The sequence below is a fragment of the Scyliorhinus canicula genome, chromosome 13 (assembly GCF_902713615.1).
Source record: "Scyliorhinus canicula chromosome 13, sScyCan1.1, whole genome shotgun sequence".
Classification (NCBI taxonomy): Eukaryota; Metazoa; Chordata; class Chondrichthyes; order Carcharhiniformes; family Scyliorhinidae; genus Scyliorhinus; species Scyliorhinus canicula.
In genome coordinates, this window is record NC_052158.1 from 124,996,542 (window position 1) to 125,009,843 (window position 13,302).

The 13,302-nt window shown below is 50.4% G+C and overlaps 1 protein-coding gene across 1 annotated transcript in view; it reads right to left on the reverse strand.

The window, feature by feature from the left end:
- Positions 1-13,054, reverse strand: part of prss56 (serine protease 56) — a 77,078-nt gene extending 64,024 nt beyond the window's left edge. Inside the window, exons 1-5 of the mRNA XM_038817443.1 lie at positions 12,750-13,054; positions 10,191-10,349; positions 7,223-7,423; positions 6,884-6,937; positions 1,105-1,291 (exon numbers count right to left, since the gene is read on the reverse strand). Coding sequence (XP_038673371.1) covers positions 1,105-1,291; positions 6,884-6,937; positions 7,223-7,423; positions 10,191-10,349; positions 12,750-12,840 — 692 coding nt within the window. The 5' untranslated portion in view covers positions 12,841-13,054. The remainder of the gene's footprint in view (positions 1-1,104; positions 1,292-6,883; positions 6,938-7,222; positions 7,424-10,190; positions 10,350-12,749) is intronic.
- Between the last annotated feature and the right edge of the window lie 248 nt (positions 13,055-13,302).

A 13,302-nucleotide genomic window follows, 5' to 3' on the forward strand; every position in this document is an offset into this window, starting at 1 on the left:
CGGGCAGCTCGGGCGGGGGTGCTTGGAGAGGCCACAAAAATAGCAACGGGGCCCCGCTAGTTTGTAGTTTGTCGGAGCGACCCGCGACGCAGGCTTGGGGGCGGGGGGTTCAGGGTCCACGGAGGACGGGGGTGGTGCATGCCATGAAGTCCAGGGGATTGCTGCGCAGCCGGGGGCGTATGCGTGGGCGTTCAGGTCAGGAACCTCCAGGGTGGTTGCAAGGGTCCATGCCTCAGCTAGGCTGAGGGCGTTCTTCTCCAACAATCGTTGGTGGATAGAAGGGGACTGCATGCCAGCAACGTTAGCGTCTCTGATTAGAAGTTCCATGTGCTCAGTCGCCGAAACTTGGAGACATGCGCACATTCTCCCTAGAGCTGCGAGGGCCTGGTAAAACTCGTCGAGGGACTCACCAGGGAACTGTTGTCTAGTCGTCAGGAGATGCCGTGCATACACTTCGTTGACCGGCCGCAGAAAGTGTCCTTTGAGAATCTCCATGTTTGCATCATAATCGCTTTCGTCCTCAATCATTGACTATACCGCCGTGCCCACGCACGAGTGGAGGATGTGGAGTTTCTGCTCCTTGGTGGGCTTGCCGGCTGCAGTTGTCAGGTAACTGTTGAAGCACGCCTGCCAGTGTTTAAAGATTGCAGCCGTATTTGAAGCATGCGGGCTGGTACGGAGGCAGTCAGGTTTGATGCGAAGCTCCATTCCAAAATTCTAGCTGATTAAATTGATGTACCATCAATTCGACTCAAGACACAATTAGGATCCGAACTGTGGCTTTAATCAGCTAGTTGTTAGCCCAGTGGTCGACTACAGAGAAAGGCTGACCGCCGGGAACTCTGGGTACTTATACCCCGCCTCGGAAGCGGGGCCTACGCCTCTCGACCAATTGGAGAGCAGTCACATAACTAGTCCCAACCAATCGGACGAGAGGCACATGACCAGCCAGAGCCAATGGGAATTATTTCCTTTTCTTTTCATGTACTTAATGATCCATTGAGCTGCTCGCAGAAAAAATATTTTTCACTGTACCTCAGTACACGTGACAATAAACAAATCGAAAATCCAAATTCGAATAATGGTGATCAATAGCATTCTCACCCTGTAAAGCAATGTGCTGCTGTCACAACCCATGAATGTTGTACCAGCACTCCTCCACACATCACATTCCCATTCAGCGTCAACAATACCAGCCACGGCCAGCTCCCTCGCGCTGCGATGTTACCGCCAACAATCCTCCCCATGGCAACTGTGTCATTGGATGTCGCTGCTTTCTGACCACAAGTGGCTGAAAGAAAGGGAATACTTTGAAATACTGTTCAAACACTGCTGAAAAATAAAATCAGCCTGAAAATACACGACAGCATCCTGGAAATGTCGCCCTCCATCCTGGTGGGGAAAATGTTGATTTTTTTACATGCTAGATTGATGCAACATTAATAACCAACTTGCACATTGTAACTTACCTCAGAAGACTGGTGGGAAGGCGGGAAGAGAGAGAGAGAGAGAGAGGGGCAGTGGGCAGATACTTAAAAAAATTAAATATTAATGCAGTGTTGGCCTTTGCCTCACAGGGCCATAGTGCAGTGGGGTGAAAGCTATGTTCGTTATTTAAAACTCCTGGTCCAGGAATCTAGAACCAGGGGGCACAATGTCAAAACATAGAGGACACCACACATGACCGAGGTGAGAAGTTTTTTTTACTCAGAGGAATGTGAATCTTCGCAATTCTCTGCACCAGAGGACTGTGGAAGCTCCGTCATTGAACTTGTTAAAGCAGAGATTGTCAGATTTCTAAATACCAAAGGCAGGAAGGGATTTGGGGGTAGTGTGGGAAAAAGACATTGAAGTGGATGATCAGCCATGATCATATTGAATGGCGGAACAGGCCCAATAGGCTGAATGGCCTCCTCCTGCTACTATGTTCCAGTTGGACTCTATGTAAAGTATTGTTTTCAGTTCTGTAAATGGTACCTCAGAAAGGATATTGGCGGTGGGATTCTCTGTTTCTGAGACTATGGCCGGGATTGTCCGCTATCCGGCGGGGTGGGCCGTAATGGCGCCAAGGAGTGGCGTGAACCACTCCGGCGTCGGGCCGCCCGGAAGGTGTGGAATTCTCCGCACCCTCAGGGGTTAGGCCGGCAGCGGCAGCGGCAGCGGCAGGGTTGGTGCCGCGCCAGCCGGCGCCAAAGGGCCTCCGCCGGCCAGCGCGAGTTGGTGCATGCGCGGGAGCGCCAGTGTGTTCTGGTGCGATCCCAGCGCATGCGCAGGGGGTTTCTTCTCTGAGCCGGCCATGGTGGGGCTTTACAGCAGCCAGCGCGGAGGGAAAGAGTGCCCCCACAGCACAGGCCGGCCCCGATCGCGGGCCAGGTCACCGTGGCCCCCCCCTCCCCGGGGCCAGATCCGCCCGCACGCCCCCCCCTCCCTCCCCCCCCCCCCCCCCGCCCCGAGGTGTCCGCCAGGTCCCACCGGTAAGGACCTTGTTTGATTTATGCCAGCAGGACTCACCGAAAACGGGCGGCCACTCGGCCCATCGCGGAGCGGAGAATCACCGGTGGGGGGTGGGCACTGCCAATGGCCCCCAACCGGCGCGACGCGATTTTCGCCCCCACCGAAAAACCGGCACCGGAGAATCCGGCAACCGGCGTCGGGGCGGCAGGGCGGGATTCACACATCCCCCCGGTGATTCTCCAGCCCAGCGGGGGGGTGGGGGGGGGGGGGGGGGGTCGGAGAATCTCACGCTAAGTGTTGATGCCGCCGCAGGATTTAAGGAGTTCCACAACAGCAAAACTGATGCCGCTACTGTTCAGGGGCTAGCACCGGTGTACCAGGTGGAGCACAATCGATTCCAATGAGTAACGGTGCGGGATTCAGCAGGTCCGAGATTGACACTCAGGAGGCTGTCAGGCTGCAGCCGTTTATACACACTTCACTGTCCACACACACCATCGCATCCAACAAGATGGCAGCGAGGAGAGCAGCCCCAAGATTCACCGACGCTGAGCTGCAGACCTTCGTGGATGTGGTGGAGGAGAGTCGGTTGGCCCTGTGCCCTATACCCGGCCCGGGAAGGCAGCTGCCAGTCGCCACCGTCTGCCGATCCTGGGCGCAGTTGGCAGAAAGCGGTGAGCTCCAGCAACAGTGCTGGAATAAACTGCATGACCACCTCAAGGGGGCCAGGGTGAGGATGCAGCACTGTGCCCCTGATACCAGCCTGACATCCCCTCTACCCCCCCATCCGGTGGCAGAACCAACCCACTCCACCCCTCTCCGCACCACACCACCCCACCCATACCAGCTGCCATGGCCAGGTTCCATGGCCACTGAGGCTATCGGCTACCCACCCCCTGGGCTGCATGCATCAGACTGTCTACCACTTCCATTTTCTGTTTCGACCCCACACACCCGCTCCAGGAGAAGGCCGCTCATAACTGCTGGGAGCAGGGGTCTGCCGGCCCCCGCTCCCCCCCCCCCCCCCCCACCCCCCCCCCCCCCCCCCCCCCCCCCCCCCCCCCCCCCCCAGGGGCAGCACGGTAGCATGGTGGTTAGCATAAATGCTTCACAGCTCCAGGGTCCCAGGTTCGGTTCCCGGCTGGGTCACTGTCTGTGTGGAGTCTGCACGTCCTCCCCATGTGTGCGTGGGTTTTCTCCGGGTGCTCCGGTTTCCTCCCACAGTCCAAAGATGTGCGGGTTAGGTGGATTGGCCATGCTAAATTGCCCGTAGTGTCCTTAAAAAGTAAGGTTAAGGGGGGGTTGTTGGGTTACGGGTATAGGGTGGATACGTGGGTTTGAGTAGGGTGATCATTGCTCGGCACAACATCGAGGGCCGAAGGGCCTGTTCTGTGCTGTACTGTTGTATGTTCTATGTTCTAACACCACCCCTCCTCCACCCACCCCACACCACCCTACACCACCCCCTCACCCCCACCCACACTGACTCCCACTCACCCCCCCCCCCCCCCCCCCCCGGCCCGCGGTCTAATCCGGTCCGGTCTTGTTTCTTGCAGGACCTTCTGGTGATGGGGCGGGTCCATCCGGTGCCCCCCACCCCCAGCCAGTGCTAAAGCCACAGCCACCCCATGAGCCGAGCAGCGATGAGAGCAGTTTGGACGGCAGCCTTCGAGCCGAGATTCAGGACATCCCGGAGCTTGAGTCTGAGGATGACATGGATTTGCCGTCACAGCTGTCTCCAACACGCTCCACCATCCCAGAGACACTCACCCCGGTTGGGCACGTTAGTGAAGAGGCTCCTGGGACACTATCTGGAGCGCACCACACAGCTGATCTGGCACAGCAGGTGGAGGTAGGAACTCCCCGGGGGGCGGACGGTCGGAAGTTGGGCCAATCTCAGGAACGAGCTGTGTTCAGAACGCTTTCACGCTTCGAGAACGGACAGTCCCATCGATTGCGGAGATGCAGTCGCAGATGCAGGGACTATATGACGGGTTGTCGGCGATCCAATACCTACAGGTACAGTTGGAGGAGTCCATCCGTGTGCAGGAAGTGGTGCCGATCATGCATGCCACCCAGGTCAACACCGCACGGGTGGCGTCTGCAGTGGAGGCATTGGGGGCAATGGTTTTGGCTATGGATCAGTATGTCCAAGGCCTGGGGCATTCTGTGCAGGCGCTGGCCAAGGCCCAGGACAAGGTTGCCATCTCACAGGCCACCATGTCCCTGAGCCTCCTGGAAATTGCAGCAGCGCTTCTGAGCATGGCCCAGTCAACGGGGATCCAGGTGACAGGGCAGGAATCACAGCAGGCCACCTCCAATCCTGCTGTATCGGCTGGGGATCCACCTGATGTTAGGGCCCGTGAGGCCAGAAAGTTAGACGCCAGTTAGGTTGGCACGGGCGCAGGGCACAGTTTAGTTACAGGGGCTCGAGCACAAAGTTGTATATACATTGTCACATTAAACACCTGTTCACACTGTTACAACCTGACTCAGTGCTCTGTCAGATGAGTCTGCGGGGTGGGCTGGCCTGGACTGGTCAGAGAAGGTGTGGGGGAAATGGGCAGACATTGTGGATGGCCTGGACTCTCACCACCCACCCACCCTGGACTGTTCCCAACACCGTCACCCCAGGGATTCGATGACCCTGTGATGGAATGGCCAGCGCGCATGCAGGGATCACCCAAGTGGATGTTGTAAGTGCCACCGTGGGCAGGAGTCAGACATCGGTCAATGATGTGGAGCACCAGAGCTAATCGCAGAGCAGGTTGTCATCATCCTCCATCCCATGGACCAGACCTGGTGTGACTGCCAACTCAGGGCCTCCACCCTGTAGTGCGCCAGATATGTATCACGGAAGGGGTTGCAGGCGAAGGGGTGGCCCAGGGGGGAATGCAGTGCCTGCGCCCCTGGCCAGTGCCCTCCACCCAATTTGGTGACCCTGGAGGTAATCAGAGCATCCCATACGCGTTGGTCCTGGCGCGCACATCGTGCGGCCTCCCGTGCCAGCCTGAGCTCTATGTCTTGCCATCCTCCCCTCCCCCACATCCTCCTCATCGGACTGGTGTCCCTCCTCCTCATCTAGCGCATCGCCTCTCTGCTGTGCGATGTTGTGGAGGACGCAGCAGGCCGCCACTGTGTGGGTGACCCTCTCAGTATCATACTGGAGGGACCCTCCAGAGTGATCCAGGCATCTGAACCATATCTTCAGGAGGCCCAAGCACCGCTCATTCACGCTTCATGTTCCTGGTGGTTATATGGACATCGTTGTAGAGGGCCTCTGCGTCGGTCTATGGCCTCCCAATAGGCGCCTTCAGCCACGACCGCAATGGATAACCCCTGTCACCCAGGAGCCAACTCTGCAGTTAGCGGGGCATCTCAAACATGTCATAAATCGTCAAGTGTGCCAGGATGAAGGCGTTTTGCACACTGCCTGGGTATCAAGCGCAGACATGCATGATGTACAGCTGGTAGGGGCTATGGCGGAGGGTGAGGTGCAGGGGTGGGGGCACAAATATGGCTGGTGTCATTCTACAGAATCAGGGCCCAAGGTGGGTAGTCAATGGGGTTCACAGCAAGATGGCAGCCTTGCAGGCTGCTGCAATGGTGGCAATTTCCTGGACTGCCATTGCTCCAGTCCCATGGGGGGGGCACCACGGCCACATGGCCCATTCCCCCACTACCTCCCCTTCTTCCGGCACTGGCAGGGCCGCCATCCCCCCCCCCCCCCCCCCCCCCCCACCCCATCCAGCCTGACCAGTGTCCGGCCCAGCAGATCACAGTCACACCTCTCCGTGTCCTACCTGCTCTCTCTCGCTCATCAGCCATGATGCCGGTTCCCTGATTTTTAAAAGCATTGGAGGCGGATAATCGCGGAGGTCCCAGAGATTACCGGGTCAGGCCCACTAATGATGCAAATGGCGTTTACTGTACCTGCACTCCGGACCCCATTGGCGCCACTGTCGAGGTGACGGAGAACATAGAACATAGAAAAATACAGCACAGAACAGGCCCTTCGGCCCACAACGTTGTGCCAAACTTTTGTCCTAGATTAAGAACAAATTAATCTACACCCCATCATTAATTGCGATTTGGTGTCAAATCGGCGCCCGCCGCAATTTTGCCATTGGAACCGCCCATTATTTTTGTTATCTTTTATTCTCTATCTGTACCAAATTGATGGAATCTATCTAATTGACTCCCATTTAAAATATGTTTGTCATTTGCGAATTTGCCATTTGCGATATTTTCCAAGAATGTTCCTCCTATGAATGGAAGGACATTACTGTAGATCAGTTTCTAAAAGGTAATAAAAGTTCCATATTACCAGTACAAAGTGGCCTTCATTTCCATTAGCTAGATCACTTATTGCTGCCGCTTTCCGACATTGTTGCATTGTTATTTCAGATGTGTGGAATTTAATGCTTACCTTTTCTTTCTGAGTTTAGTACAGAATTCAGGCTCTTCAAGCTGCCTGTCTGACCTGTAAATGGCAATAGAGGTACAATTACAATCCTTATAGTGAGTGAATTCAGCAGGACTCCACTGACCATTCCGTATTGTTAAGTTAAACTAGTTTCACACCATTGCCTTTGTAGGAATGGTCCCAAAATGCAACTAAGAGTTAATTAATTCACTACTGTGAGGAGGAGGATTAGCAGTAGAAGTGATGTTTACATGTCTTGTATATAAACAGGTCCAAACCACCCCTCCAAGTGCCTAGTATGGTGCTGCTTGGTGCAAACTGCATTTGGTGGTTGATACATACTGCACTGAAGTATCCTGGCATGACAGCGCTCTTCCATCTGTTTCAGACAGCCCACCTTACGATGCCGTCCTTCTGGACAATACGTCTGATAATACCAACACGCCTTACTCAGCTCCCATTGACGCTCCGCCTCAGCTTCCAGCATCTGCGCTCTCAAAATGATGTCACAGCTGGGCTCGGAGGTAGGCGGCACACCCGAAACTAAACAGAAGGCAAATAAAAAGCAATAACCAATGGCGGCACAGGACACCATCTAATGAACAATATTTGAAAAGCAGATTTGACCTGACCTGCCCACCATATGACAAAGGTCCTCCCTTTAGGCAAAATGAAATAGGTAGTATCGAAGAATGCTGACAACGATGTTCTTTGTTCCATTAATTGGGACATTATGATGAAAATAAAGCTTTATGCTAATATCCGTAGATGTCTTGTATTTATCTATTTCAATCATGGTGCTAATCCACTTCCAAATGGAAATTAGCCACTCAGAAAGTTGTCCGGATCACAAAAAGCCTCGGTTACGAATTAAGACCATGAGACATAGGAGCAGAATTAGGCCACTCGGCCCATCGAGTCTGCTCCGCCATTCAATCATGGCTGATATTTTCTCATCCCCATTCTCCTGCCTTCTCCCCATAACCCCTGATCCCCTTAGTGAATTAGTTAAAGGTGACTTTTGAAGAGGAGCGTGTATTTATTAAATTTATTTTTCCAATTAAGGGGTAATTTAACGTGGCCAATCCACATACCTGGCACATCTTGGGGTTGTGGGAGTGAGACCCACACAGACATGGGGAGAATGTGCAAACTCCACACAGACAGTGACCCGGCGCCGGGATCGAACCCGGGTCTTCGGCGCCATAAGGCAGCAACGCTAACCACCATGATACCTCAAGAAACAAGTATTTTAAATGCCAATTTCATATTCAATATTCCTGACGACAACATCATTTGCAACCGATGTGCCAGTCGTGCTAATAGAGGTGTGTGTTTCAGCAGCTTGAAAATTTTCCAAGGCATGGAAACCCTACTGTTTGAAGTTCTGTCAGGAGCCAACTGGAACTGCTGCAGAATTTATGCGTTCTTTAATTGGACCTCATCAGTCACAAACATTGTGGACCTTACGATAGCAACCTCTCACTCCCCATTAAGAAAATCTCTGCAATAATGCTCAGGGCTCAATGGAGTAATTTAATGATTACTGGACTAACAGTTTGTGTCCTGCAGATTTACCTCACAGTAACCAGATGGAGAACACTGGTGATTAGCAGTCAAAGCAGTGCACTCCAGGTGCCAGTGTTGAACATTGCAGGGCACTGAGACCAATTCCTCCTCCATAATGCATGCCAACTGTGTAGACAGAGCAGTAACTCTTCAGTAGTGAAATGTGCTCAAGGCTCGTTGAAACCATGGGGAATTTTTCCCATGCTCACAGAGGCAGGTTTGAAGGTGGAGGTGGCTGGGAAAATATGAAATAATGCTGTTGGACAGGTATGCTGATGAGTACCCATGCTCCCATGTTTCCCAGAGGTTGTGTGCGCTGCCAGAAACCCATGCGTCAGCGGTGGTGTGGTGAATGTCACTTAGTAATTCACACTGTATTTACCAATACCATTGTAAGCGCAGTAGCGTTATCCGACCACTAGGGGGAGTAGCTCTGGGAATGCTTAGGAGTTTGTACGGGGCTCCACCCTTGGCTCCGCCCCGACTCCTCCCCCTAGACTGCTGTATAAATAACCGTGTCCAGAGCCAGCCTGAGTTCATCGAGAGTTCAACGGGTAACAGGCTGGCTCTGAAGTAAGTAGATTAAAACCACTGTTCATATCTGAAAGCACGTGTCTCGTGAATTGATGGTTCCATCAGGTGGAAAGCCAATTGAGCTTGTTAATTTGATGGAAAACAGCAAATCTGTGGTCACCTGGAGGCAGAGGCTGACCAGGGCATGAAAATCTCTGACAGACTGTTGTCATGGCTATTGCTGGGAGTGACAAAATGGATGCCAGTTCCTTCATCCTTAACCCACATCCTTTCGCACTCCCCCTTTTTGTGCCATTCACCTTCACAGCCCTCTCAATGCAGCCACAGTGAAGGCTGCCAGCAACCTTCCCAATAACACCTACTGAATGGTCCTCTGGCCTCCTCAACCCATCCCCTTTTCCTAATCGATGGCCTTTCCAAATTGGGTACCTTCAGGAAGATCGAACCACAGGGCTCGCCACTCTCGCCCCCCGCTTATGGAGCAGGAAATAAAGCACCCCACATTTAAAAACAATGGTTTCAATTTAACCTCCATTTCATTCAACCCCCATTTCCTATTTAATGAGACTCGCTTCCCATACTGTCACTGGAGTGCCTGAGACGCATGAGCAGGCTGATTAAGTAGTTGCTCTCCTGTTGGCCATTACCTTCCTAGACTGTCACAAAGCTAACCGGCAGCTTGCAATCTGGGCTCAAGAGGGCAATATTGCTCCGGCACTGTGCTCCTCCTCCTCCTGGTCTGTTTATTACACACAAATGATGCTGGCAAACTGGCTCAGCTTTGCTCAGGGACATGCAACGCCCATTGAATCAGCCACTGTGGCACTGGACAGGCTGTTTTATCTGTGGGAGGGAGAAATCTCACCAAGTCTGATCATGTCCATCTGCATACACACGCTTTCAACACATTTCGTTGGTTAAAGACTTCCAGCCAATCTCTCTTGCTGTGAACTGGGCGCTGATACGAATCAGAGCTGTGTCCCTATTGGAGCCACAGCTGAGATCAGCCTGCGGGAGGGGGGGGGGGGGGGGGGGGGGGGGGGGGGGGGGATTAGCACTCAACTACCTTATGAGTGCAAATACCTATTGGCTTTCAGTTGACATATACATAATTTAATCCTTCATTAATTTTGTTTTTCTTTCATACTCTCTTAGGCTGTCTCATACTTTTATTGGTCTCACCCGACGGTTTACATGTCTCACCTACCGCACTGAGTTGTTCTGTTGCTGCAGTGCTTAAACAAACATACTGCGCAGTAGTTGCATTCTTTCAGGTGGAGATTTATCTTCTTGAGCACTTCATCCAGCACTAATAATGCATTCTTCAACGCTGCTTCTAGAATGATTGTTCCCTTGCTCGACAACTCTACAAATGCACAGGGAAAAGAATACATTTATGTTACCGAAAATAACCTCAGTTTCAACCCACTTTTTAAACGATATTGTGGCAGGCTGTGTGAAATACTCAAATTCACCATTAAAACTATTATTCCTACACTGCCACACTGACACTTCAGGAGGACTTCATTGATTGGAGGGAGTTCTGATCATCCCGAGGTCATGGAAGGTGCTGTATGATATCAAATCCTTCATCCTGTTATTCTCGTGTTGTCTCACAATGTTTGTCCTTTAATACTGGATATGACAAGATAACCAAAACGGGTAAGGAATTGATTTTACACTCTGTGGTTCTATGGAACCCACCTGGTATCTATCCCTTTCCATAGGCTCATTTCAGTTTTGCTTATGATCATTAATGCAAATTTCCATTAAGAATGAAGATATTAGGGCAGCACGGTGGCACAGTGGTTAGCATTGCTGCCTACGGCGCTGAGGACCTGGGTTCGAATCCCGGCCCTGGGTCACTGTCTGTGAGGAGTTTGCACATTCTCCCCGTGTCTGCGCGGGTTTCGCCCCCACAACCTAAAAGATGTGCAGTGTAGGTGGATTGGCCACGCTAAACTGCCCCTTAATTGGAAAAAATAATTGGGTACTCTTAATTTAAAAAAAAAAGAATGAAGATATTGAAGATAAACCCTGGAGTTACTACATTTTTTCATGAAATAAGTTTAAAATTATGATTTGAAGATTCAATTAAGGTTTTCAAAAGCACACTTGTCATTTGGGACATCGTCAGTAGTCACAAAAAATATCTTTCTCTGCTGTTCAGCTTGAAGGTAAATTGGTGCAACCTATTCCATTACTCACTAAGCTATTGTCTTAAAAAGCTTTGTCCCCCAAACTATTCTAAACATGAGGGACATATTAAATTGATCAATGTCAGCTGCATGGAGCGTGGAACATGCTTATTACAAATTGCTAGCTGACTTTTCACCCCACCCAATCTCTTCCACACGACGATAGTTCTAATGCTTTTTTGGGGACTCGTTTTCCAGCATCACTGTCACTTTTACTTTGTTTGAAATTAAATATCTCGGTAAGATTTTCTATGTCAATGGAAAATAAAAACTGGCATGGCAACAATTGGGCTGACGATTTGTTACAAGCCCGTTTCTTGCTCCTGGCATAGATCAATTCCACCGTCAAGATATTTTTAGATGCCCACATCTTCTCTGCAAACCCAGCTGGTCCCAAACAATGTATAAGTAATTTGATGTACAACACACAACGTAACCAGAATTATTCCATATACTTTAAAAAATTTTTTTTAAAGAGTACCCAATTCATTTTTTCCAATTAAGGGGAAATTTAGCATGGTCAATCCACCTACCCTGCACATCTTTGGGTTGTGGGGGCGAAACCCACGCAAACACGGGGAGAATGTGCAAACTCCACACGGACAGTGACCCAGAGCCGGGATCGAACCTGGGACCTCGGCGCCATGAGGCAGCAATGCTAACCACTGTGCCACCGTGCTGGCCTATTATTCCATATACTTAACAAGGAGGAAACATTAGTCAGGGACTAAATATGTGAAGTACATTTGGCTGCACTGACGTCCAATAAAAATTTGGCACTTAATTATCTCTGCAATAATCTTACCAATTGCTGATATCAAGTGTGGCCCTGTGTCTCACTGTCAGTAGGAACGTTTGATGTTGTTTATGCTGCCTAAGAATTGAACAACCCCCTTTCTGTATTCACAAATCTCTCAGCTATTTCAGGGCTTGTGCAGCTGTGCAACATCTCACCACGATTCCTAATATTTTAGATATTAATTATTCCTCTCCAGTTCCAAGATGCTAGCTACTCAACCCATCAGTAACCTTTCTTTTCCCCGCCCACTTTCTACCTTTCCACCTCAAATATCAGGCTGAAATGCGACTCCTTGCAAATATTCAGAACAGACAGGTGCATTTCTGATTGATTAAGATTGTGAGAGTAAAAAAGTGTTTCCAAATACGGCAGGTACTCTCTGGGTGTTCCCATATTTATATGTGATGCTTATCCGAAATATCCCTGGTAGGCACATTTGTGGACAATCATGTGTAAGTGTTTTGAAACGTTAGCTGATTTTTCACATTTGCAATTCCAGCTAGTAAATCCAATACAGCTTGTATAATCAGTGTATGTGCAATGGCAGCTGTCAATAATATACATGCTCACAAATATTTCCTGCATGTCGAAAGCTTGGTTTTTAGTCCTGTCAGAATGCCGAAATGAACGTGCGTGTGTGTGCAAGTGCAAGGAGTTCATATGCCTTCTTGTGCTTAACAGTTATAAATAAAGCTTTTTAAAAATAAATGCACAGTGTAATTACTGTCAGCGTGTATGTGCAGCATCACAGAATGAAGCATAAGCTCACCTTCCAAGGCGCTGGGTGGCAGTTTGTATACATCTTTGTTCAGTGGAGCAGCCAAGCTAATCTCCACGGTTAGTAAGAAATACAGCAACATTCTCCTCACAAAGCCTTGTGAAGGATTTGACTCCAAACCTCCTTCAGATTTTTGAACAAACTCTCGAGACTCTGTTCTGCTGGGAAGTAAATCTTATTGTTTTGTTGCTGAAGTTTGCTTTGCACCGGTTTAGATAACAGTGGGGAGTGCAGAGTTTTGTATATATATAGGCTGAGGGGGGAAGCAGGAGTTTCCCATGAATTACAGACAAACAGTTGAATTCATTACTGCAGAGAGTGGAGTTTGTAGAGCTGGCTGATTGTGGGGTGTCTGTCCTCCTCTGAATAGCTGCATTGTGCTCCAAACACGACCCAAACGGCAGCATCAAAGCTAAACTAATGATCAAGAGCCTGGGCGCTGGCATTGATCATTTTCATTCCTTTGTCTTCCGGAATAAAATATTGTCAGTTTGGATCACTTTTGTCCAAGGGAATATTCTGCCAGAAAAAAGAAGGCGAACAA